The sequence below is a fragment of the Beta vulgaris genome, chromosome 3 (genome assembly GCF_026745355.1).
Source record: "Beta vulgaris subsp. vulgaris cultivar EL10 chromosome 3, EL10.2, whole genome shotgun sequence".
Classification (NCBI taxonomy): Eukaryota; Viridiplantae; Streptophyta; class Magnoliopsida; order Caryophyllales; family Amaranthaceae; genus Beta; species Beta vulgaris.
In genome coordinates, this window is record NC_079204.1 from 56,151,383 (window position 1) to 56,176,426 (window position 25,044).

At 34.6% G+C, this 25,044-nt stretch overlaps 2 protein-coding genes across 2 annotated transcripts; one reads left to right on the forward strand and one right to left on the reverse strand.

The window, feature by feature from the left end:
- Positions 1 to 2,987: 2,987 nt before the first annotated feature.
- On the forward strand, positions 2,988 to 6,036 carry LOC104889709 (rho GDP-dissociation inhibitor 1). Its single transcript, XM_010674997.4, has 5 exons — positions 2,988 to 3,531; positions 4,333 to 4,399; positions 4,784 to 5,008; positions 5,389 to 5,513; positions 5,868 to 6,036. The coding sequence occupies exons 1-5, from the start codon at positions 3,247 to 3,249 to the stop codon at positions 5,952 to 5,954; spliced, it is 789 nt and encodes a 262-aa protein (XP_010673299.2). The 5' UTR covers positions 2,988 to 3,246; the 3' UTR covers positions 5,955 to 6,036.
- An 8,029-nt stretch (positions 6,037 to 14,065) lies between these two features.
- Positions 14,066 to 20,406, reverse strand: LOC104889710 (MACPF domain-containing protein At1g14780). The gene is made up of 7 exons (XM_010674998.4): positions 19,879 to 20,406; positions 18,030 to 18,268; positions 17,011 to 17,209; positions 16,844 to 16,921; positions 16,571 to 16,754; positions 16,192 to 16,358; positions 14,066 to 14,978 (listed from the first exon to the last, which is right to left on the reverse strand). The coding sequence occupies exons 1-7, from the start codon at positions 20,137 to 20,139 to the stop codon at positions 14,274 to 14,276; spliced, it is 1,833 nt and encodes a 610-aa protein (XP_010673300.2). The 5' UTR covers positions 20,140 to 20,406; the 3' UTR covers positions 14,066 to 14,273.
- Between the last annotated feature and the right edge of the window lie 4,638 nt (positions 20,407 to 25,044).

A 25,044-nucleotide genomic window follows, 5' to 3' on the forward strand; every position in this document is an offset into this window, starting at 1 on the left:
ATGATAATAACATGAAACATATTTGTTGATCAGTGAAAGTAGAAGCTAATCAAGCAGGTATTTTATTTCTATAAAGTTATAATAAGAGGAAACTTTAATTTTTCTCATATAAGCTAATCAAGTAGAAGCTAATCAAGCAAGTATTTTGTAATTTAGAAAGGAAAGGGGTGCAAAATAGTCAGTTCAAAAAAGGACACCGTTGTTCCCCCCTTCCCTTATGTAATAGAGATTATTATTGTTATTATTATTATCATTATTATTATTATAATAGTAATTATTATTATTAATATTATTAGATTTCATATTATTATTATTATATTTTATATCAACATTATTATTATTATTAATATTATTATTACAATTAATATTATTATTATATTTTTATTATTAATATTATTATTATATTTATTATTATAATATTATATTTATTATTATAATATTATATTCATTATTAAATTTACTATTATTATCGTTATTATTATTGTTATTATATTTTTATTATATTATTAATTATTATAATCATTCTTATTTTATTATTATTTTTATTTATTATTTTATTCATAATAATATTAAAGATAGTATAAATAATAATAGCAATAATTTTCCATTCTCTTTGATGTTACTAACCAAACAACATTTTTAATCTAAGAGAAACCTCTTCCATTTTTATAACCCTTTCTCATACCGTTTTCCTTTTCTCTTCACGAACCATACGCCTCTTTAGTAGCTTTTGTAGCCTTGTAGGGGTTGAAAAGGATTGAGATTCTTTCCAATAATTGGACAGTAGTATAGACTATAGTTAGTGGGAGATCAAACTTCAAAGGGAGGATTTTGGCAACTATTTCTCAGCAAACTTAACACCGGGTAAAAATGTAGTTTTATATTAACTTTTACGTATTGTAATAAAAAATGGCTTATTTATTGCCATTGTATTTTTTTTAATGTTAGAGAGGCCATAAGAACAAAGAGATGATAATCGATCCCAACATCTCTTGAAATCGAAAGAGAAACTATAACCAATTAAGCTATCCTTCACTCTCACCATTATTATAGTTATGTAAATAGTAAAGCAACATATCAATACCTTATCATTTACTCCTATTTTAATACCCATCAAATTAATCATTGATGATCTAGGAAGAGAATCCTCTCTTGACTAGTAGCTAACTAGAACCCTCCTTAGCAAATTCAATAATTTTTAATAAGAACCTAATTGTCCAATAATTATTGTCTTATAGCTACACAAGAAAAGCAAAATCCACTTAATAATACACAATACAATTTTAAAGTATACCTCCAAGCCCCAACCACTCATGTAGAATATTTATGCAAAAGATGTAAGATCTCCAAATCCATTTACAAGTAAAGATAATCAGAGGTTATTAGTTTTTAAGAACAAATGGATGACATAATTTAAACAACCTCTTAAGTGCTTCTCATTACAAGAAAAGTTAATGAGAAAATGGACCCCCTATTAAGTATTAAACTTTATTTCTTTAATCTGGGGTTTTCCATCATCATTAGGGTCACTTGTTCACTGGTAACCTGTCATTGATCAATCACCATAGTAACTAATCAAGGGAATTTGTCTTGGGATTGCTACCTAACTTTTCATTTTTCTGCAGCACACTCTATGCTACTCATCATCCTCCGTACTTCTAATATAATGTGTAATGTGTTGCCTTCACATTTTACTACATGAATTTCTATTTATCACCTGAAATTACTTAAAATTATCCTAACTATCATGTAAATGTATTATTATATCCTTAATTACTTTTACAACTCTCTTTCTCTACCACTACCTAAAATCTTTTTTTTAATTGACGCAATATTTTATTTTTTATGTTTGTTAAGCAATATACAACTTTGTTTATTATCAATATAACTAATTATTAATATGAGAAAATTATAAAAAATTTGAATTTTTGTATATATATAATGAGATAAATCTAACAATAATACCCTGTACGTTAAAGTTTGTATTATATATTATTCACAAATTCAGAGTCAAAGTAAGTCAATGATTATTGCAAAACCAAAACATTACAACTAGAAAAAAAAAAGAAGTGTTTGGATCCTCTAAAATTGTAAAATAACTCTATAAGATAGAGTTTGAGCAATATGTTCATCTAAAGTTATGTTGTCCTCCTATCACTTGCCTAATTGGTTAGACAAATAATAGACTTTCAAAAGTTAACTAAAATATAGACCATCGAATATAATAGACCAAAGTAAGAAATAATTATACAAAAATAGATAAACTAGTGAACTATGTAAACAGAAATATACTTAGTGATGTCAAAGTTGGAAATTCAGACATCTAAGTCGCTAAAGTGAACGAAAATTAACTTATCGATGATATGAGAAGGGGGGAGATCTTAGAAATAATACTCCCTCTGTTTTTAGACGTGACATTGGACTTTTCACATTTCTGCAAGCACAACTTTAATCAATAATATCTCTTATTGTATAAAAGTATCTCTAATTGCTTAAAAGTAAAAATTATAAAAGATATATATTTGGAAAGTGTATACCGTGACAAATCAAACAAGATCCTACATGACTTTATTTTTTCTTATGTATAAATAACAATTAATGGTCAAAATATATTGGATGAATAGTGTCAAAAGTCGATATGTTACATCTATAGAAATTGGAGGGAGTATATTTTTATCTTAAGAATACCAATTTCGACATCACTAAGTCTATTATTGTTAGCATGATGCATAGTTCAATCTTATTTTGTACAATCCCTTAATTTATACTATCGGGTTACTAATTTCACGGGTTCAACTGGACACGAGTGACCGCTGGGTCTGAATGGATCGGCTTTCCAACCAACCACTCTCGGCACGAAACAGATTGAGTCTTGAATCGCATACGGGTTTCACCCGTGGATGAGCCCAGTTTTTAACACCTCTAATTCATTGAATATTTGATAAGGCATTCTGTTTTAGTAAATTTTTTCCACAGGAAAAATCATTTACACATCCCATGTTAGATGCTTTAGCCGCTTAATTGCCTTTGTTCCAAAGCTACCATATTTCCCTAACTTTTGAACCCACATGTCATATGCTTTCATCATGATCATAACTTGTGCACTATTAAATTTATTATTTCCTATTGTTTTAAATACAAGCCAACTTCAACCTTAAGCTCCATAACACAAAAACATCACTTCATCATATTTGTGTTTCTAAATTCTAAGTGTGAGTTATTGTAACTTTCATAACTTCAAAAACAATGTCAGCTGTTGTAGGAACTATTTGTTCCTCCCAAAATCCTGGGATTATTCTTTCTTCTAACATTAACAAAGAAGTTGAGCATAAAGCTGATGATAACATAGAGAGCATAAGCTGCGAGTTGAAGGCCGAAAATGCCGATATTATTTGCAAAGATTTGATCAAAGAAATGAGCAAAAGAACTACTGGTCATAGTGAAGATAATTGTGTCGTAAAGCAAGATGATGATGCTTGTTTGAAGTATGAAGATAGTGCAAAAGACAAAGCGCTTGACAAAGATGATAAGGTCAGAGTCTATCTCCTCGTGTTTAACGTTGTGTTTGGTTGGAAAGAAATCATATTTCAAAAACATTTAGCGCATGTTTGATTTATATAAAAAAACATTGAAAATACAAGTTTCAAAAAAATTTAAAACCGCGTATTTGTTGAGTTGATAATTTCCCACAAAACAGGCAGTTGTTTACCTAGTCCTTCTAAATCAGTAAAACTTCAGAATTTACTTAATTATATGATCCACCAAACTTCCTTTTTACTTCCTAGAAGAGGAAACTACATGGGAAAAACAAGCTACCACCAATTTACATGTCTTTAAAGTTGTTTTTGGTTTGTTCTTTGGTACAATTTCTTTCCTATAGTTTATTATTCCTTACAAAAATATAATTTTCAAATTGTTTTCATGCAAACCACACACAAGAAGTTAATAAACACTTCTCAAGTGCACACCGCGTATTTGTTGAGTTGATAATTTCCCACAAAACAGGCAGTTGTTTACCTAGTCCTTCTAAATTAGTAAAACTTCGGAATTTACTTAATTATATGATCCACCAAACTTCATTTTTACTTCCTAGAAGAGGAAACTACATGGGAAAAACAAGCTACCACTAATTTATATGTCTTTAAAGTTGTTTTTGGTTTGTTCTTTGGTACAATTTCTTTCCTATAGTTTATTATTCTACACAAAAATATAATTTTCAAATTGTTTTCATGCAAACTACACACAAGAAGTTAAACACTTCTCAAGTGCACATACTGTAGATTTTTGTGTGCTGTATCTATTGCTTACTTTTTCTGTGTTGCTATTGTGAAGGGTGATGAAAGCTCAAGCAATCAGAAGCAACAGCTTCTAGAAAGCAATGACCTTTTAGATATTGGAGGTAATAATATAAATTAAACAACTTTAAACTATGCTTTACTTTATTTGTTCTCATTATCAAAATTTCAATTTACTAATTAATTTTACCTTATTACTATTTTAAAACCTTGGAAAATAATTGACTATGCTAAACATTTTTTAACATAAATCAACCCTATGTAGCACGAAAATGACTGAGGTTTCATAAACGAAAAAATCTCTAGTCTTCGCCACTTTCGGACTTCTTTTAGTATGTTAACGTGCTAGAATTTCGAAAACAAAAGTTTTCGTGCTTCATATATATAGGTTGAACTGAACTAAACTGAAATAAGCGAAACTAATGCAAAATGTTATGATAAATATCTGTTCTTTTTGTTTGACATTTTCCTGTTACATGTATTAACAGATAAGAACAGCACCCCAGAAGTGCAGATTTTGAGCTTATCAGTTCTTTCTCCTGGCCGTACTGATGTAGTGTTGACTATTCCATTTCTTCCTACAACTTCTAAGGCCACTCTTTTTACCCTCAAAGAAGGAAGTAAATACCGCATCAAATTTCTTTTTACTGTGACCAAAAAGGCTGTTAAAAACCTTACGTACACCTACATGGTTTGGAAGTCTGGAATCAGAGGTAAATTTATAACCTTTCGTTTCCAATTAGTTGCACTACTTTGACTTTTCTGTTCAAACTTAACAAATTTTGTACTAGATATTTTAAGTCTTCTACTTATATTAATTTAATTTATCAATGTTCAAATATACAAATTGAAGATTAAGAAAGTGAAAGGGTGATGATTTTTATCCTTTTTTTTTATTTATTACAATCCGCAACATAATAGTTCATATAATAATTAGGGATAAGAAAAAGTCCTAGTTATATTACATTTTATTTCTGACATCCTACATGCTTCTGCCACTGCATTCGCTATTATTTTATGATTTTTATTCGTTTGTTATAATTCTTTCGGTTTCGGTTTATATATGTTGACTTAGATATTGGAAATTTCGCAGTGCACCAAACAAAGAAGTTGATAGGCACATTTAGCCCGCGACAAGAGCAATATACATTTGAGTTAGAAGAAGGAACTACTCCTTCTGGATTCTTTGCAAGGGGTCCTTTTCTTGTTCGATCTAAGGTAAAGCTTGTCTTCGAAATTGACAAAATTGACTCGTATATATCTAAATGGACAAATTAAACAACTCGACTCAAACTCGAATAATACCCTAAACCAAATAACCAAATTTTTACTCGAATCTAAAGTTAATATAGCTAAAATATATTATAAATTATATATCGTCAAGAACTTAATATGACCTGATAAAACCGAATGACTCACTACTTGAATATGATCCGAACTATATTAACTCGATCCGGTTAACTTGTTTACCAAATCTATCTAATCTATGATGACATGGTCTTAATTATTTTTTACAACAAAGATGTTGGATTAGTTTCACTTAATTTTGGTGTATGCATGTATTATTTGCAGTTTGTGGATGATGATGGCAACTGTTATTTGGATACCACTTACTATTTTGACATCAGAAAGGATTGGGGAGCCAGAGAGAAGTGTTAAGGCTAATGTTCTTTGTAATCTTTGTACTTGTGTATTGCTTTTAATCTATCAAGGAAAAAATAATTGCAAATCCTTGCTTTAATTTGCTTCATTGTTATGTCATTAACATTTTCTATGTACACCCATTTGTATCTCCTCAATTTTGGGGACCCAAATCAAATTGTGGTGGGAAAAAAAAAAGCGAAAATCGGTTTCTACCATTCTGGACAGGGAATTGTTATTCCTACGAAACTAATTAAATTATTTTTTCCGACATAGATTTCCACTAACGATTAGTGTTTTATCATTTTTTTATCAGGATTATCTGGAAAATAAATTTAAAAAATCCCTCAAAAGTTTCTAAATTTTCATGGTCCAAAACTCCAAACCTAAGAATTCAAAGTTATGACAAGAAATATCATGTACAATAATTAGAACTAGCAATCATATTTACATCCAAAAAAGTGGACCTGTCTGGCTTTAATAATCATGAAGATAGCATGGGAATGTGAGATTTGAACCCATGCAATGATACTAGAAAAACTGTTAAAACTAGCTTTTTTCAAGTTGCTAGGTCTACCAATAAGGAAGAAAAAGAAAAAAGGTTCAAGAGCAATAATTAGCATTAGTAATCCAAACTCCTGAAATTTTTTTACACTTTGTAGATCACTATGTCGAATTGTCGATACTGTAACCATCCAACTATCAGGAATTTGGCAAGCTTGGCCAATAACTTAGCTTATGTGTAAACCACCGATTAGGCTTGTTCGCTATTGCTTTCTGTCATAACATCTCGATTTTCTTAAACTTAAAAAGAAAATTATGAAAACCAAAAAATAGTAATTTTCAGTTTTTTTATTGTCGGTTTTTTAAATACAAGTTACCCAATAAATTATTATGCCATGAACCATGTTATTTGAATAGAATATAATTTTTTAATTTACGCGCTTAAAAGTAAAACAAAACACCACTGTGGCTAACTTTAGAGCTCAACATTATTTAAACAACACAAATTTACAATGTCTTCTTCCTCTTAAGACCATGCTTGTAATGATGCTCAGCCATAAGCATGTAGACAACATATCATGCATCAATACACCATCATACAGCATGCAACCTAAATACCTCAAAAGTTACTATGTTTACTATTTGAGCATGCAACATCAACATGCCAAAGTTTTCAAGTTTTGCGATGTTCTTTCTTTGATATGTGACATATATATAACAAAAAGAAATGTCATCAATATCAGCAAATATATATTTTCCCTTTCTAATTGCTTTTTGACCAAAAGCTATTCACTTTGAAAATCAGATCAGAGTGTAAAATCAATAATATCCAAAGTATTTTTTACTTGAAAGTAGATTCTAATCCATACAAAAGCTGGCAAATTGTTCAAATTAAATCTTCTTTTTTTTCCTCAAATGTGAGAAAAATATCATCCATAATTAAGAAAATCACTGGTGATCACGGACAACACATGCATACAGTTATCCATAAATCAAGTTCACTTGTCCTTGCAATGAACCTAGCATGGAGCACAACTTCAAATTCAAGTCCATTTTAAGTAGTTTATAAATAATGATATATTTTAGACTCAAAATATAAATTCTAGGGCATTGGATTGTATATAATTTTGGCATATGTAATCAATACATCATTTAATAATTATTTTTTAAGTACGTAAATCAACAACAATTTTCCTATCCCACAACTTCATATTAGAAGAGGAAAATAAGGAGTTTATAGCGAGTGTTGACCATTATTTATCACTAGTACTAACAAATACAAGGCAGTAATATCAGATATCAATCACAATTTTAGGGTACTAATTAACTTTTATGTTTGATATAAATTTATATTAGTACTAAAAAAATTGCCAGCAAAAAAAGATCTTTTTTCATTAATTAGAACAGGTACATGATTTGTCATATCAATTTACATCTTACAGTTAAGTACATCCCAGGTGCTTCACACCATATGAATTGCCCCAGAATGCCACCAAACCACCCATTTTTATGATTTTGTGGTGCACCTACGGAATGGTCCCGAAACGGTCGTATAAGTTATTCTTATGTCCGTTCAAAGTCGTGGAAGTCCTCAATATGTCATCCCATGTCCCCTCGAGGCATCCCACAGCATTCGGTACACGGGTCTCGAGGACGTCTAAAACCGTGACTTATAGACTTCAATTTTGACCATTTTAGGACTCATCCGTGCCCTGTCATATTTTCGCCGAAAATCTCTCTATGGGTGCGGCACGATTTATAATGCATACCGGGTACTTCGCACCATATGGATCGACTCAGAATGCCACCAAATCACCCATTTATGATTTTGTGCTACAACCACGGAATAATGACCTTGAAACGGTCATAAAAGTTGTTTTTATGCTCGTTCAAAGTCGTGGAAGTTCTTAATATACCATCACATGTCCCCTCGAGGCATCCCATGACATTCGGTGCACGGGTCTCGGGGACGTCTAAAACCGTGACTTATAGCCTTCAATTTTGACCTTTTTAGGGTTCCTCCTGGCCGATCATATTTTTCGCCGAAATCCTTCCTATTGGGTGCGGCACGACTTATAATGCATCCCGGGTGCTTCGCACCATATGAATTGCTCCAAAATGCCACCAAACCACCCATTTATGATGTTGTGGTGTAGCCATAGAATGACCTCGAAACAGTCGCAAAATTTGTTCTTATCCCATTTAAAGTCGTGGAAGTGCTTAATATACCATCCCCTCTCACCTCGAGACATCCCACGGCATTCGGTGCACGGGTCTCGGGGACGTTTAAAACCGTGACTTATAGCCTTCAATTTTGATCGTTTTAGGGCTCATCCGAGCCCGATCATATTTTTCTCTGAAAACCTTCCTATGAGGTGCAACACAACTTATAATGCATCCCGGCTGCTTCGCACGATATGAATTGCCCCAGAATGCCACCAAACTACCCATTAATGATTTTGTGGTGCAGCGATTGCAGCCATGAAATGACCCTGAAACGGTCATAAAGTTTGTTCTTATGTCCGTTCAAAGTCGTGGAAGTCCTTAATATACTATCCCATGTCCCCTCAAGGCATCCCATGGCATTCAGTGCATGGGTCCCGGGGACTTCTAAAATCATGACTAGGGGTGTTAATGAACCAGGGTGGCTCGCAAACTATTCGAGTTCGGCTCGGTCATAGCTCGGTCAAAGTTCGGCTCGGGAGGGCTCGGCTCGAGTTCGGGATCGGCTCGAGAACTCGATGAGTCGAGCTGAGCCTCCCTAAGTTCGGCTCGAGAGTTCGTGACCTAGCTCGAAAGTATTTTAGATATTTTTTATATAAGATATTAATGTCCCACATCGACATAGAAGGTGAACAACAACCTCATTTTCATTATAAAATCTTACTACCTTTTACTAAACTTCATTTTAAATTATGTCTTATTTGTATTATTGGACTATTTATAAAGTCTTTAATTAACTAGTTTAATTATTTTAAAATATTTATATAAACATTTATTTTAAAATATTTATATAAACATTGAATACATCATATATATAAAAAATATTACAAAAAGGTGGCACTAAGTCAACAACTACATATTACAAAAGAAAAAATAAACTTGCATGCCTCTTGCAAAAAAAAAAAAAACAAAATGCATGCTAGAGCGGTACAGCTACATCATACGAAATTGCAAGTGTCCCACATCGGTGAAGTACATTGGTGAGGAAGGAAAGGAAAGAGTGAACCTTTTGCATTAAAAGGCCATGTGGATAAAGAGTAACAAACTTCAATGGAAGTTGGGCCTATTTATTAAATGGGCATTACCTGACTTTCATATTAGTTTAATCTTGGCAAAAGTATGTTGGGCTATATTTTTATCAAAAGCCTAATGAATAAATTTTTTGCCGAATTTTTTTTAATGTCTGAATTTTTTTGTTTTCGAGCCGAACTCGAGCCGAGCTCGGGTTTGAGTCTTTCGAACTCGAGCCAAGCCTAGATTTTTAGGCTCGACGAGCTTCGAGCTCGAGCCGAGCTCAATCTCAAACATTTTCGAGCCGAGCCGAGCCTGGACATGTTCGGTCTCGGTTCGGCTCGTTAACACCCCTAATCATGACTTATAGCATTCAATTTTGACCGTTTTAGGACTCATTCGTTCCCTGTCATATTTTTCGCCGAAAACCTTCCTATGGGTGCGGCACAACTTATAATGCATATAGGGTACTTTGCACCATATTTATTGCCCCAAAATGCCACCAAATCTCCCATTTATGATTTTGTGGTGCAACCACAGAATGACCCTGAAACGGTCGTAAAAGTTGTTCTTATGCCCGTTCAAAGTCGTGGAATTCCTTAATATATCATCTCATGTACCCTCGAGGCATCCCATGACATTTGGTGCACGAGTCTCGGTTACGTCTAAAACTATGACTTATAGCCTTCAATTTTGACCATTTTAGTGCTCCTCCGAGCATGGTCATATTTTTCACCGAAAACCATACTATAGGGTACGGCACGACTTGTAATGCATCCCGGGTGCTTTGCACCATATGAATTCTCCCAGAATGCCACTAAACCACCCATTTTTATGATTTTATGGTACACCCATGGAATGTCCCCGAAATGGTCGTATAAGTTGTTCTTATGCCTGTTCAAAGTCGTGGAAGTCCTCAATATGTCATCCCATGTCCCCTCGAGGCATCCCAGGTACACGGGTCCCGAGGACGTCTAAAACTGTGACTTATAGACTTCAATTTTGACCGTTTTAGGACTTATCTGTGCCCTGTCATATTTTTCGCCGAAAATCTCTCCATGGGTGCGGCACGACTTATAATGCATATCGGGTACTTCGCACCATATGAATTGACCCAGAATGCCACCAAATCACCCATTTATGATTTTTTGCTACAACCACGGAATAATGACCTTGAAACGGGCGTAAAAGTTGTTCTTATGCTCGTTCAAAGTCGTGGAAGTCCTTAATATACCATCCCATGTCACCTCAAGGCATCCTACGACATTCGGTGCACGGGTCTCGGGGACGTCTAAAACCGTGACTTATAGCCTTCAATTTTGACCTTTTTAGGGCTCCTCCGGGCCCGGTCATATTTTTCACCGAAAATCTTGTTATGGGGTGCGACACGACTTATAATGCATCCTAGGTGCTTTGGACCATATGAATTGCCTGGGAATGCGACCAAACCACCTATTTATGATTTTGTGGTGCACCCACGGAATTACCCCGAAATGGTAGTAAAATTTGTTCTTATTCCCGTTCAAAATCGTGGAAGTTCTTAATATACCATTCCATGTCCCCTAGTGGCATCCCATGGAATTTAGTACACGGGTCCCGGGGATGTCTAAAATCGAGACTTATAGCCTTCAATTTTAACCGTTTTAGGGCTCATCCGAGCCCGGTCATATGTTTCGCCAAAACCTTTCCTATGGGTGCGGCACGACTTATAATGCATCTCGGGTACTTCGCACCATATAGATTACCCCCAGAATGCTACCAAACCACCCTTTATGATTTTGTGGTGCAACCATGGAATGACCCTGAAACGATCGTAAAAGTTGTTCTTATGATCGTTCAAAGTCGTGAAAGTCCTTAATATACCATCCCCTGTCCCCTCGAGGCATCCCACGATATTTGGTGCATAGATCTCGAGGACGTCTAAAATCGTGATTTAGCCTTCAATTTTGACCGTTTTATGGCTCCACCGGACCTGGTCATATTTTTCGCCGAAAACCTTTCTATGGGGTGCGACACAACTTATAAGTAGGGATGACAACCTATTTCGGATCCGACCTTAGTCCGTTTCGATCCGAAGGAAAAAAATCCGAGTCGCCTCCGATAAGAAAGTAATCAGACTCCGAACTCCGAGTCGGAGGAGGGTCAGAGTCGGATCTCATAAAATAATCTGGTAACCGAATCCGACTCTGAATCAATCCTTTTTTCTTACTTATGTTAATGTGTTATTTATGTATAACCTGACTTGGATTTTCAACCAATTGTATTATATAGGATTTTCCCATTTTACAAATGATTGTTAAAAATAATAGTAATATTTAGATTATTTGTACTATATAAGATTTTAATATGATTATAAGAATAAATTGTAATGATTAGATTAATGTATTATAGAAGACTATTTTATTATAAAAAATGGGCAAAAAAATAAGTCGGATCGAGTTTAGAGTTGGATCTTTGGATTTTAAGTCAGCTCGAATTCGGAGTCGGATGTTCGGATTTTAAGTCGGGTCGGATTCGGACTTTCAGAACCGGTGTCAGAGTCGAACTCGGATTTAAAATTCCACTTCTTGTAGGATCGGAGTCGAATTATGCATAATTTGGTCCAAGTCTAACCTGTTGCCATTCTTATCTTACTACGTTGCTGCATATAGACGTAATTTATACGAAGGAAGCAACAAGATGAAAAGTAAAAGGATTAACCAAGTTTTCATTCAACCGAAACAAAATAATTCAAATGAAAACAAAGAATTGAGAGAAAATCCAATTTCCAATTTTAGATTACGTGACAGCGATGGCTAAACCTTTTGAATCATCTGTGACGTGCAATTTAGAACAAAAATATTACAATCCATGTCCTTGATTTTTTTTTTTCTTGAGACAATAGTTTGGCTAATTCAATATCTTGATATAAGTTCACTATTTTTATCCTACTATACCTATTTCTTGTTATATATGTACAATGCTCGTTTAGTATATACGGAAATTTGATTCATGTAGGAAGTTTCATTTCTTAGGAAATTACTTTATGAATTTCTAGTAAATGGCTCAAATTTGTTTGGTTGACATCAAAAAATTTGCAATTCCCATGAATACTGATTGACCAGGGGCTGGGGGAGTGGGTAATTAAATTTTGTGCGAATTTCAAATTTTTAAAGAATTTTCATTACACCCATTTTCTCAACTTTCTGTCAACCAAACTACTCCCTCCGTTTCACAATATAAGGCACGCACGATATTCGAGGTCGAACTTTGACCGTTAATTACTCTCAATTTATGTTGATATAAAATTTTAAAAAATAATATTATTATAGTATTTTTTAAGACAAATCCGACGGTATAATTTTTATAATTTTTACTTATCGTATTTGAGAGATATGTGTGGTCAAAGCAAATTTTCGTAAAACATGAATGTCTTATATTTTGAAACAGAAGGAGTACTTTTCAAATGAGAAAATCATGAAAAAATTTATTACCTACATAAATTTCTGTCAATCAAACGAGGAGCAATAAAAATCAACCCCTACCTACCAGAGTCCAGAGATAAGGAAATGAATAGCCTAAAGAACGAACAACAGAAAGTATAAAGTAGACTTATCTATGTGAAAAACTGAAAATCATATGCCGCATGAAATGGGTCATGAATACTAGAGTTTGCGCGTCAATTACAACATGTGTTACATGTCCCTTACTGCACATCGTCGTTTGTTTGGAACTTTGAATGCAAATAAGACTATATGAATGGGTAATACTACTAAATGACTTTCTCTATAATCAAGGATGTCTTGGTCCTAGTGATTAAGATTGAGATATTATGAACGACAGGTCACATGTTCAAATCTCCCCTCTCTTTTTTTGTACTGCTTTTGTAATTCATATGGATAAAAAAATGACTTTCTCTATGTAGAAGTTCTACACAAAAGTATAGGACTTTTATGTGATTGAAGTGGATAGCTTGAACCCCTAATTGCACATCGTCATTTGATCAAATGCAGACTAGACTTTAGAAATGGGTAATAATACTACGTAAGTTTCTTTGTATAGGTTTCTTTGTATAGAAGATCTACTCAAGAAGCAACTTGGAGCAGTCTGACGAAGTTGTCGAATTTTATACACGAGGCCTACGATCAATCTTGGGGTTTTTCGTTAACTCCCCCAAGATGGGATCCTTCATCTTAAGTTCGGGGAATAAAATGAGAAGTTCTAATTCTAGCACTTATGCCAGATCGTTAACCTAAAAACAGTCTTTTTCCCGTCAATCAAACCCTCAATTATCTCCAAGATTGCTCCAGTGCGGCCCCTTTCTTTCCCCGGATCAATGCCTTGTGGCGTCTTGGGTAATAAGAGAACTAAGAATTTGGTCGACGAACCTAGGGAAGATCGGTAACTGGGACTTATTGCAATAATTAAGGATGTATTATTCCACATTCAATAAAAAAGAAAAAAAAGAAGGGACAAAATTTCACAATTTCTAATTTTTCTGTACACAGAGCTTATGGTACTATTTCCCTCACACAATCACCACTTCTTATAAAGATAACCTCAAGACGTACAAAATAATTGCAAACACCTTATCGAATGACATATATGTACAGCAAAAATTTACACATCATTTGTATAATCTATTAAAGCAAACTTTACATGTAAACCTATTTTACCTCCCTCTGTCACAAGTTTAGCAGCTATGACCAGCCAATGTCCTGGAGCATCATGAGGACCACGTAGCACCTCAGAAGTATCGACGTATTTGAGCAGCTTCTGGCTGCTGACAGGAACTGGAGGGCCATTTGGGTAAACACCTGAGTTCAGTGCAGCTGGTAACTTTTTAGGCGGGCTGTTGTTTTGCTTCTGAGTGAAGGTGAAAGTTGTGCTTAATGTCATGAGGATGCTAGACTTGTGAGAAGATTGTGGGGCGGCAGCCCAATTAGAATCTCTGATCACGCAGTTGGGTAGGTGACTGAAGAGCAATCGGAGGTGAAGTACTGTCTTCGGCCACCTCCCTTTCGTGATGAGTTGTGCTCCAGTGACAAAGAAAACCCCAGTTGTTTTACCCTGGAGCCAGTTTGGGTCATGCTTCACCGCAGATGTGCAGACTTTTGAGAACCTCTTCCATCTAATCCGTTCTAAGAATTGGCCTTGAGGATCAAAATCATCAGAACCTCGCCATTGACAATGATCATGAGGTGATGAAAATGTCATAGAATTAGGCAGGGTTGTCAGATGCTGAGCATGGATGGCTAGTTGATTGCAGTGCTTGCCCTCCAAGTATAGGCGAAGACCTACAACTGGTTTCACACTACTCGAGACCTAAACCAGAGAGAAATATAACAGAAACGAGTTAAAACGTGATAAAAAAAAAAAGAGTTTTTTTTGTCATAAACAACCTTTTATAGTCACTTTTTTATGAAAATCAACCTTTAAATTTTTTTTTGCAACTTACAATCTTAAACAAAAAAAATATTGCAAAATGAAACCTTTTTCTACTTCCCGTCATTGACTGGTAACTTTCTCTCATTGACCGTTAATTGGTTTTCTTCCTTCTCTTTTACAATTCGTTTCCCTCCTTTTTTTTCCAGTCTTTTTCCCTCTCATTTCTCTCTTGTAAAACCCTTGGCTCCCCAAATTCGTTTTTCCTCACCTAATCTGAAATCTTTCTTCCCCCAACAACATATTTAGCCAATTTTGCCAACACATGGAAATGGAAATCTGAGTAGTCGCTCAGATCAAGAGAGGGTTATTACAAACAAGAGTGCTGTCCGGCAGAATTCTTTGAAGGAGTGACTGGCAACTAAGATGGAGATATCACCTAATGCTTGCAGAAGTGATGTTGGGCCACAAGACTTTGCAGATAAAACCAGAGAAGACAATAACCCGAAAATTAAGAGGGGTAGATTCATTTTTAGCAGGAATTATTAAGAAAAGCTTCCGAGATTTTTCTAAATTCAATCAAACTATGGAAAGTGGAAAAAGAAACCTTACAGTTAATTGGCATCTAATATTATATAAATTGGTCAATAAGGCAGAAAAGATGGGAGGTCCTATATACCCTGGACAATACGGGTATGTTCTTGCAGTACATCATATACCTTAATAGTTTCTTATACTATCTTTGAATGGTAGAGTGATTTAACATTGTGCTGTGATTGACATTATAGGTTTAATCTATTGTTGGGAAAGAAAGATTTCAGATTTGGTGAGAAAAAACAAATTTGGAGAGCCAAGGGTTTTACAGGAGAAATGAGAGGGAAACAAAGGGGGGAAAAGAGGATGAATGAATCGTAAGGAGAAGGAAGAAAACCAAAGCACGGTTAATGGGGAAAGTTAACAGTCAATGACGGAAAATAGAAAAAGGTTTCATTTTGCAAAGAAAGATTTGTTTAAGGTTGTAAGTTACAAAAAAATATATAAAATGTTGTTATTCGCAAAAAAGTGACTATAAAAGGTTTTTTCTGACAAAAAACTCAAAAAAAAAAAGGCAGAAGATTACAAAATAAAACCGAAAGTGTAGACATTGGAGTACCTTGGTGGAATTAACATGTATTTTAGGACCCAATAAGCTAAATTGAAGGATAGATGATGAGGATGTTATTCTTTGATGCTGAAGGGGAAGCTCGTTGTACATTGGTGCCCATTGTCTTGGAACTTGGAATTCCAGAAAGCACTGCAGATCATCTGGAGTAGGTTTGTCTGCAATGAAATAGATTATATTTCAGATCATACAATAGTTAAATCCATCAGGATATCTAATGACTAGTAGGCACAAGAATATAGGTGGGACAAGAACAGACTTCTGGTGTAAGAAAAATTCCTTTTCTTTTTCGAGAAGGGGATTGTTGTTATCAATAAAGAATTAACTAAACATAAAATTTCTTGGGGTACAGAGTAGAAAGAAAACTTACATCTCAAATACAAATTAATAGCATGGCTAAGATAACCACTGCCTGGGATTCCAGTAAGGAGAGATGTAATAGGAACAAACTTAAAGAGAATTGCATCAGGGTGGCTAGGCACTGTCTGGAGCCATTGGGAGTGACTATGCAGATAAACATCTCCCCCTCTTCGTGAACGTATAACAGAGAGTCCCTGTCCATAATTAACGATGTTATCAGAAACTATTATATGATAATAATATAATGGAAGCTTATAACTCAAGCTTTTATATAAATACTTACATCCTTATTTGATGTTTCTACAACACTCGTTAACCGTATGCTATTGGTCTGCAGGATCCGACTGAAGACCTCGGGAGCCTGTATGATAAAGGAAAGTCAGGTCATATCGCAAAATTGAACCTTTCAAGCATGAAAATGCTGATAAGCACTTCAACTAGAGCCTGTACCTTTTGGTTTCCGTCCCTAGCTTTTCGCTGTAATAGTGGATCTTTTTCATCAGAGAATAGCGCATCTCCAAGATCTTCCAGATGCGCTCTGAGTTCAGCAGGTGGGATTTCTGATGAAGGGGTCTGTCTGACACAAATTAAATCTTGACCTCCAACAGCCAAGCCGACGATAATGTGTGTCCCGTATTTCTGGATAAACCTGCCTAACAAGTGAGATCAGGAACTGGTGCAGCAAACTAAACAAACATAAAAAAAAATAAAAATAAAAACTAAAATCACAAAACCATGGAAGTGAATAAAATATTAATGTTAGTTCTGAGATATATTTAACTTTGATAGAGAGGTGGGATTAGTAAGGATTTCAGAAGAAGCCAGAGGGAGACTAAAGATGACTTGAATGGAAGGAGTTAAAAAGGATATGATGATAATGGGTTCACAATAGCATACAGCACTAGGTAGAATTCATACTCGAAGATGATTCTATGGACAACCACAGTACATAATTTCTTGATTCATGCAGACAACCTCATCTTTTTTATTAAGTTTGGCCAAGAAAAGTGAGATCAACCATCACTGGACTCTGAAGCTCACTTGCTACTCAAAAATTCAAGATCAGGGTGAATAATAAGTGGCAAGAACTGTCTATGTGAAATTGCATAGAAGTGGAAAGAAATCAGTGATCTTTTGAGCAGAAACTGTTATAAGCTCACCTCATCACTCATTGATTCAGCATGCTAACCTAAGCTGAATAGTGAATCCTAAGCACCATCCAATTTGGGGATTTTTATTCATGTGGCACTTGGACAGAATGAAACACTGAGTAACTATCCCGCCATTGGTGGGTACAATAACGGCCTACGTGCAACTTCACCCCCAACCAGTAACCAGTCACAACTAGATACCAGTCACAACTAGATATGTCATGCATTGATATCCCATAGAATATACAGAGTCAAATGAATACACATCTAACATATAGATTCCACCTGCTAAACAAGTAACTGCACAGGAGAAGCTACCTTGACAATGATGCAGGATCCCAATGTGAAGGAACAGACTTTTTCACTTTATCATGGAGAACAATGGCAGATGCCATTAAGTGCAAGTGGTACAAAGCAACAAAGTAACCATCAAAAGCTAGATGTTTGCTTTCTGCAGCATCATTTAACCAAGCTCCACTAAAATTAAAGATAGCATTGAAGTAGCCAGAAGGCACTTTTCCTTGCACAGAAGATCTTTGATTTAGTAACTCTGACATCTGCAGTTCCAGAAAGATAATGCTAAGTCTTTGCTTTAGGTAATAGAACTACATACTATCAGAATCGGGAAAAAAATCAGAAACAAATTTTGTAAGAGAATCAATAACTATAATATTTGGTTTTTGGTCTATGCAAACACAATAGATTGCCAATTCAGTTTTTTGTTGTTAACTAGTGTTTGATCTCGTGCAGTGCACACTTTTCTTCTTAAATATAACTTGTCACATACAAAATAAGATTCTTTTATCATGTCATGGGTTTGTAGCAAGAGAAAGTGGGGTGAGATTAGCATGATAGTCAGATTGATATATGATTATGAGGGTTAGAAAGTAGTAACCTAATGGTGGTGGTGGTTACAAAGATGAGGGGATGTGAGGAGATATTGCTGTATCAAATTGGTTGTGAAAGAAATGTCGCAGTAGTGGTTTTACTCTTCATTCTCTCTCATGGATAAATTAATATATTAACATTTATTTGTTGCAGAAGGCATAACTTCTTTCATTGAATTGATGATTATAACATGTAATAAGAAGTAGAATTTCTTAGGTTCGAGCATTGGTGACACTCTTGAAAACATATAGCCAATCATGTGTGACATGGTGCCTTGCAGCCTCATGTCAAGACAACCATGCGGTGGAGTCTTATGAAAAGGTACACCATTTGTATATATAGGGTGTGTTCTCTTCACCTTAACTTATCTCAATAGAACTTATTACAATTGATTGCGCCTATTTACCCCTTAGTTCACCTTATGTTTACTAGTTGGATCTAATCAAACCCGATTAGACATAATTGGACCTCAAACTTTATGATGAAAACACACCCGTAGTATGAAATTAAGCCAATTGCACGACAGTTCTTAGACTTACACATCATAAAACAGTAGGAAATTTTAAATTTTCATTAGTCACTATTAAGGCACTCGATTCAAAGAGTAAAAATTTCCACCCCAAAGAGGCTTTTCTGTTTCGGAACACCATCTATGCCTAAATTGTTCAACAAGGACTATTAGTAATTTCCATGAGCTATTGTACAAGCTCTCTTTAAACGGCTCGTTTCATTAAGAGTACAAACAAACAAACCCCTAAGGCCCTAACACCAATACTCCATAAAAACACTTCTCAAAGTATTTTATCTTTCTAACACATTGATCTCTTAAACTTAATTTTATTAAATAATAAAAAGGGGGGCATTGCTTCATTGTATTTACCATCCTTAAATTAATTCATGCATAACATTAAAACATACCAAAATGCAATTTTACCACCTTCATTTTTTTTGAGGCAATATCATTCCTTCAAAAACATAACCATATAATAATGTTTTCCAATTATACACTTCATCTCCCAATAACATAAACAAAATAAACAATTAGATAATTTCACTATTTATACACCCTCCAATTTTAGCTTGAAATTTTTAAAATTAAATTGTTCCCTAATTTAATTCTCACAATTCACACAAATCATAACCTTAAACAACATATATTAATCCCCAACTAATTCCACAAAAATATACTTCAAAATTACAGATATTACACTAATAAATCACAAAAAACTCATATTAATGGAAAAAAATTACAAAAAAAAGTAGAGAAAAGATAAACAACCTGATTAAATTGAAGAACATCAGACTTAAACCGCAATTGTTCACCTTTATCGCAACGAATATCAACAGAAACACCAGGAATCGAAACGTTTCCACCAGGAATAACAACGTTTCTTTTATGAGCTTCATCTAAAACAACAAGTCTTTCTTTTTTAGCAAATTTCAACCTAAAATCCGATGTTAGATCAAACCCTAACCCTAACGCTTCAACTGCTCTTAGTTCTATCGGTTTATTTTCTCTCTCCTCCCGAAAATCCTCCATTGTTTTTCGTTGATTGAGAAAAAAATCAGTATATGGAATTTAATGCAAATGAAATCGATTAATTAATTGTATGAGTTTTTGATTGAGACTGAAAATTTGGAAGGGAAAAAAAAAAGGTCAAAATTGATGAAGTTTCAGTTCGCCATTTTTGACTATGATGATTTTGTGGATGAATAAAGCAAAAAAAGACAGAGAATTGTTGGAAAGAAGGAAGAAAGAATGAGTTAAAATTGGGGGAATTTTATAAAAAAAAGAAAGAAAGTGTTATTGAAGTTCAAGGGGGAAGAGTTGTGGGGCCTATTGTTGGATTGTTGACTCTAGTGGGGGTAGTTTCTTACTTAAGATCAACTATGTCTACTTGGTCAACTTTGTAGAATAGAATATTTTGGAGTTTATAGAAAGTGTGGATTTATGGTAATGTGTTATGTAATTATAAAGATTGTGTTTTTATTAGTGGTTATGGATTTGTTCTATTCGGCATAAAAATAATTGAATTGAACTGAATTGTTTGTAAGTGAATTGAATTGAATTGAATTGAACTGAACTGAACTGAATTATACTGAACTGAATTGAACTGAACTCAATTAAATTATAACTAATAGAAATGATAATTAAAACTGAACTGAACTTAATTGAATTGAACTGAACTGATCATTGTAAATGAACAAAACTGGACTGAATTGAACTGAACTGATTGAAAATGAACGGAACTGAATTGAACTGAAAATAAGTTGGGAAAACAAGCTCTAATTGTTTGCATTAGTTGATAGCGGTTAGCTTATTTTATTAGACACTGGTTGGTTGACTAGCTGCTTTATTTGTTGTTTTTGTGGGAGTGTTTGGTAGATAATTGTGAGCTGATTGTTACTTCAAAAAGTGAAATAACCATTAAAGATATTGAAATAATTTATTGGTGGTTTTTTTTGGTAAAAGATAGTAAACCGCCAGCTTCCGGGGGGCCTTGGAAAGCCATATGCAATGCGGTTTTAAAACACCTGGTTTGTTTGGGCCGAATAAAATCAGGAAAAAGGTGGGTCGAGGGACGAATACTCTATTTTGGCAGGAGATATGGATAGGCAGCGCCCCTTTGAAGAACCTATTCCCCAGATTATTTCGCTTATCACTAAATCAAGCAGCAACAATAGCCTCTCTTGGTGTGTGGGACGGGTATGTATGGAAATGGACATTGGCATGGCGTAGGGCTTTGAGGCCTCGTGACATTGAAGAAAGAGAAGCTCTTCACCAACTTCTCAAGGAGGTTGTTCTTGACATATCATCCGATGATTACTTTATATGGACCCCTCACAAAAGTGGGGTCTTTTCTGTGAAATCCGCCACTCTAGAACTTGCAAGGTGCTCGGATTCTCCTTCTATCGACGTTATAAAAGGAATATGGGCGGGTCTTGTCCCGCATAGAGTCGAAGTTTTCTGTTGGCTTGCGATTCTCGGAAAAATCAACTCAAGATCAAAGCTGTGTCGCATAGGGATTATTCCCATGGAGGAAGATGTCTGCGTATTATGCAACAAAGAATCCGAAACTCCTACCCGTCTTCTCCTACATTGTGATTTCTCATGGAGAATGTGGTCTTGGTGGCTGCGCATGTGAAATATGCTGTGGGCTGTCCCTGGAACTTTGAAGCTTGCCTTTCATCAATGGCGTATATGTGGGGGAGACAAGTTCTTCAAAAAAGTATGGCAAGCAATTTTCTTCATCATTATCTGGTCAGTGTGGAAAGAAAGAAATGACAGGATTTTCAATCAAAAATTCTCAACATTAGAAGAAGTGCAAGACTTGGCTTTAGTTAGATTATGCTGGTGGATTCAATCATGGGGTGACGAATTTCCATACTCTGCTAATGCAGTGCTGAGGAACCCACAGTGCCTCAAACGGGTGAAATCTCCCCCCATTATTCCGGACCCAATACCAAAACTCGCTCAAGTGTGATCACCACCGCCAGCCTCTCAACTCAAATGGAACGTAGACGCATCATTTGATCACCGTCTTGACAATGCTGCAGTGGGGGGCGTTCTCCGCGATGAACTCGGGAATTTCTTGTGTCTATTCTCCAGCCCTATCTCGCAGTTGGAAATCAATTCGGCCGAAATTTATGCGATTTATAGAGCCATAAAAATCTCAATGAGTAGTGAGCGTATCAAAAGCCATCAGCTTACAATAGTATCCGACTCCTCCAATGCGGTCCGGTGGTGTAATGAAGATACGGGAGGACCTTGGAACTTAAACTTTGTGCTCAACTACATTTGAAATGCCAGAAAGCACTGGTTATGTTTGGAGGTAATACACAAAGGTCGGGGGGCAAATAGTGTGGCTGATGCAATGGCAAAACAAGGACTAAGAAGGGTAGATGAGTTTTTAGCCTGGCTTTAAACAAACTCAATAGATGTTGTAATTGTAAAGTGAAGGCAGTACTCTTATTATCCTTTTGATGTAACTGTATAAATCTTCAATGAGCTCTTATGAGCAGAAATAAAATCGCCAGCCCCAAATTATCAAAAAAAAAAATAGTCATTACACAACTAACTTCACAAACTTCTCTTTTAAGAAGCTCATACTAGTAACTTTTCCAAAATTAGTTTTTGGGCTCAAACCTCTCTCTCGATCCTCTCTGACACTCTCATAAGGGTTTGGACTAGTCAAACTTCTCTTATTACTCCAAGACTCTCTCAACCAAACACCCGGGAAGAAAATTGGCTTTTGTTACTCAAAACTGAGTGATTTGCTGATTGTATTTTATGTAGATTGTACTAAGGTGTTGAAACCTATAGATTAGAAATGGTCATATTTGTATTTTTCAAATGATTCTGGCTTCATTCCTGTAAATTCTACTATAAATGTTGCATTCTTATTTGTTACTACGTAGTAGTTTTTGAGTTTACAAGTCCATGAAGTGTATCGTATATTCATGGACTAAAATGCTTAGCACAATCATGAGCCTAAAATCACACCGCAGATGCTCGATTATAATGTCTAGAAGTATACAATACCATATTATCACTAAACCAAACAATGTTAGATTATAATGTCTATAAGTGTACATGCAAGCTAAGGCACACAAAAAAACCACTTGCAACTAATTTTCTGTTTTGGTGGTATACGGCCAACCAATATCTAGCCATTCAATAAATTTTTGTGTGTGTACAATTACTAAGGTTATACTACACACATGATGTCGTTATCGAGGAGAGTACTATACATCAAAGTACACAACGACACGTTTCACTCAAGTACTTCACATGTGTCATGCGCTACACACGTACAATCAAATCAATATACGAAATATGATACACTCTTGAGTGAATGTAAAACCATTATTGGTATATGATCACCCGTACATACTACGTGACGATATAATCGTAAATATTCTAAACCTAGAATGTAATAAACTATACTATATTCTTTCTATATGCTGATAATGAAAATCTCCTTTAATTTCTAAACTGAAATCTTTCAAGTATCACAATTAAACTTATAACATAAAAGTTAGAATGTAAAACTCATACCAACTAATACTACTTTCGTGTAATAGTATACTTAATTTTAGAAGGCCAAACTTCATAACAACAGAATGACATAGTAATGGACTGTAATAATTTTTGTTTTTTAAGATAAGGAGAAAGCGTTCTAGCCGGATCAGAATCTCGCTTAGGTTAACCCAACTCGGATTTGCAGGCAAGACCTCTTAAAAGTATAGAAGAAATGGTTTTATGGTGTAAAGTTTTATGTATTTTTAATGGTGATTTTGTTTGGTATTGAAATTGATTACCTACTGCTCACCTAACCCAACTGGCTGGTCTATCACTCAGAAGTCTTTCGGTTTCCCGTTGACGAAAGTTTTAATATGGGCCACTGTCTCGACGCGACATTATACTTCTAGTAATTGCCTTTGTTGTTTTTTAACTATACTTTTCCTGCCAATGATGAAGATTGAAGGGTGCATTTCTTGGAGTAATTTTTGGGAAAGAAACTCGAATGAATCGGGTTTATAATAATTTATAATATTACACCGAAAATTATATAATATAATTAGTTTTCGTTTAATATAATCACTTTAATATAGGTAGGCTTTGTATGATATAGTCAGCTTTCATATGATATAGTCGATTTTTTTTCTAATATGAGTAGTCAGTGTTCGTGCGATAGAAACAGTTTGGATGCACAATAAAATATCGTGAACCCGGTCCATCCAAAACGTTTTGATTTTTGTGTATTTCGTAATTACTAAACGATTGTCTCAAAAAAAATTTAGTTGATCTTTCAAACAACGAATTCCACAGTATTTTGACGATAAATATTTTTAAAATCCAAAAATATCAGTTTACGTTCATGCATACACAAAAGGGATATTAAACATATTTTATGAGAATAGGTGAACTATGTATATTTATAATCTTTTAGAAGCTCTATACACATATTAGACTCTGTTTGATAGGGCGTAAAACATTTTTAATGTAAAATGATTTTCATGGAAAACAATTTACAATTGAAAACACACTTCTAGAATTAGTTTTCCGTTGTTTGGTTCCACGTAAGAAAATGATGAAATGAAAGGAAAATGAAAGGGAAATTAAGGAGGTAGTGAGAGGAGTGTACAAGAGAGATAAGGAAAACACTTTTCCCTTCATTTTGAAAGGAAAATGGTTTTCCATTATTGGGAGAGTAATTTTACTCCTAGGGAAAATGATTTTACACTCTTTTACCAACCAAACAATGTCAAACAGAAAATAGAGGAAAACAGTTTTTTAGGAAAATGTTTTACACTCTAACAAACGGAGCATAAGTAGTTGAAAAAGTCTAAAAATCAAGATTGATCTAGTTGGTTGGAGGCATGTGACACGGGTTCGATTCTTGACTTATAAGGGATCTAATATAGTCAAATTATTATATTT

What these genes read in the sequence shown, in the direction of transcription:
- LOC104889710 (XM_010674998.4), bottom strand. Translation starts at nt 20,139, where the DNA reads ATGGAGGATTTTCGGGAGGAGAGAGAAAATAAACCGATAGAACTAAGA. An exon ending in GATCCTGCATCATTGTCAAG is followed by an intron (nt 17,210 to 18,029) that starts GTAGCTTCTCCT and finishes CTTGTTAGGCAG; the next exon opens with GTTTATCCAGAAATACGGGA. An exon ending in TAGAAACATCAAATAAGGAT is followed by an intron (nt 16,755 to 16,843) that starts GTAAGTATTTAT and finishes AATTATGGACAG; the next exon opens with GGACTCTCTGTTATACGTTC.
- LOC104889709 (XM_010674997.4), top strand. Translation starts at nt 3,247, where the DNA reads ATGTCAGCTGTTGTAGGAACTATTTGTTCCTCCCAAAATCCTGGGATT. An exon ending in TTGGAAGTCTGGAATCAGAG is followed by an intron (nt 5,009 to 5,388) that starts GTAAATTTATAA and finishes GAAATTTCGCAG; the next exon opens with TGCACCAAACAAAGAAGTTG. An exon ending in CTTTTCTTGTTCGATCTAAG is followed by an intron (nt 5,514 to 5,867) that starts GTAAAGCTTGTC and finishes TATTATTTGCAG; the next exon opens with TTTGTGGATGATGATGGCAA.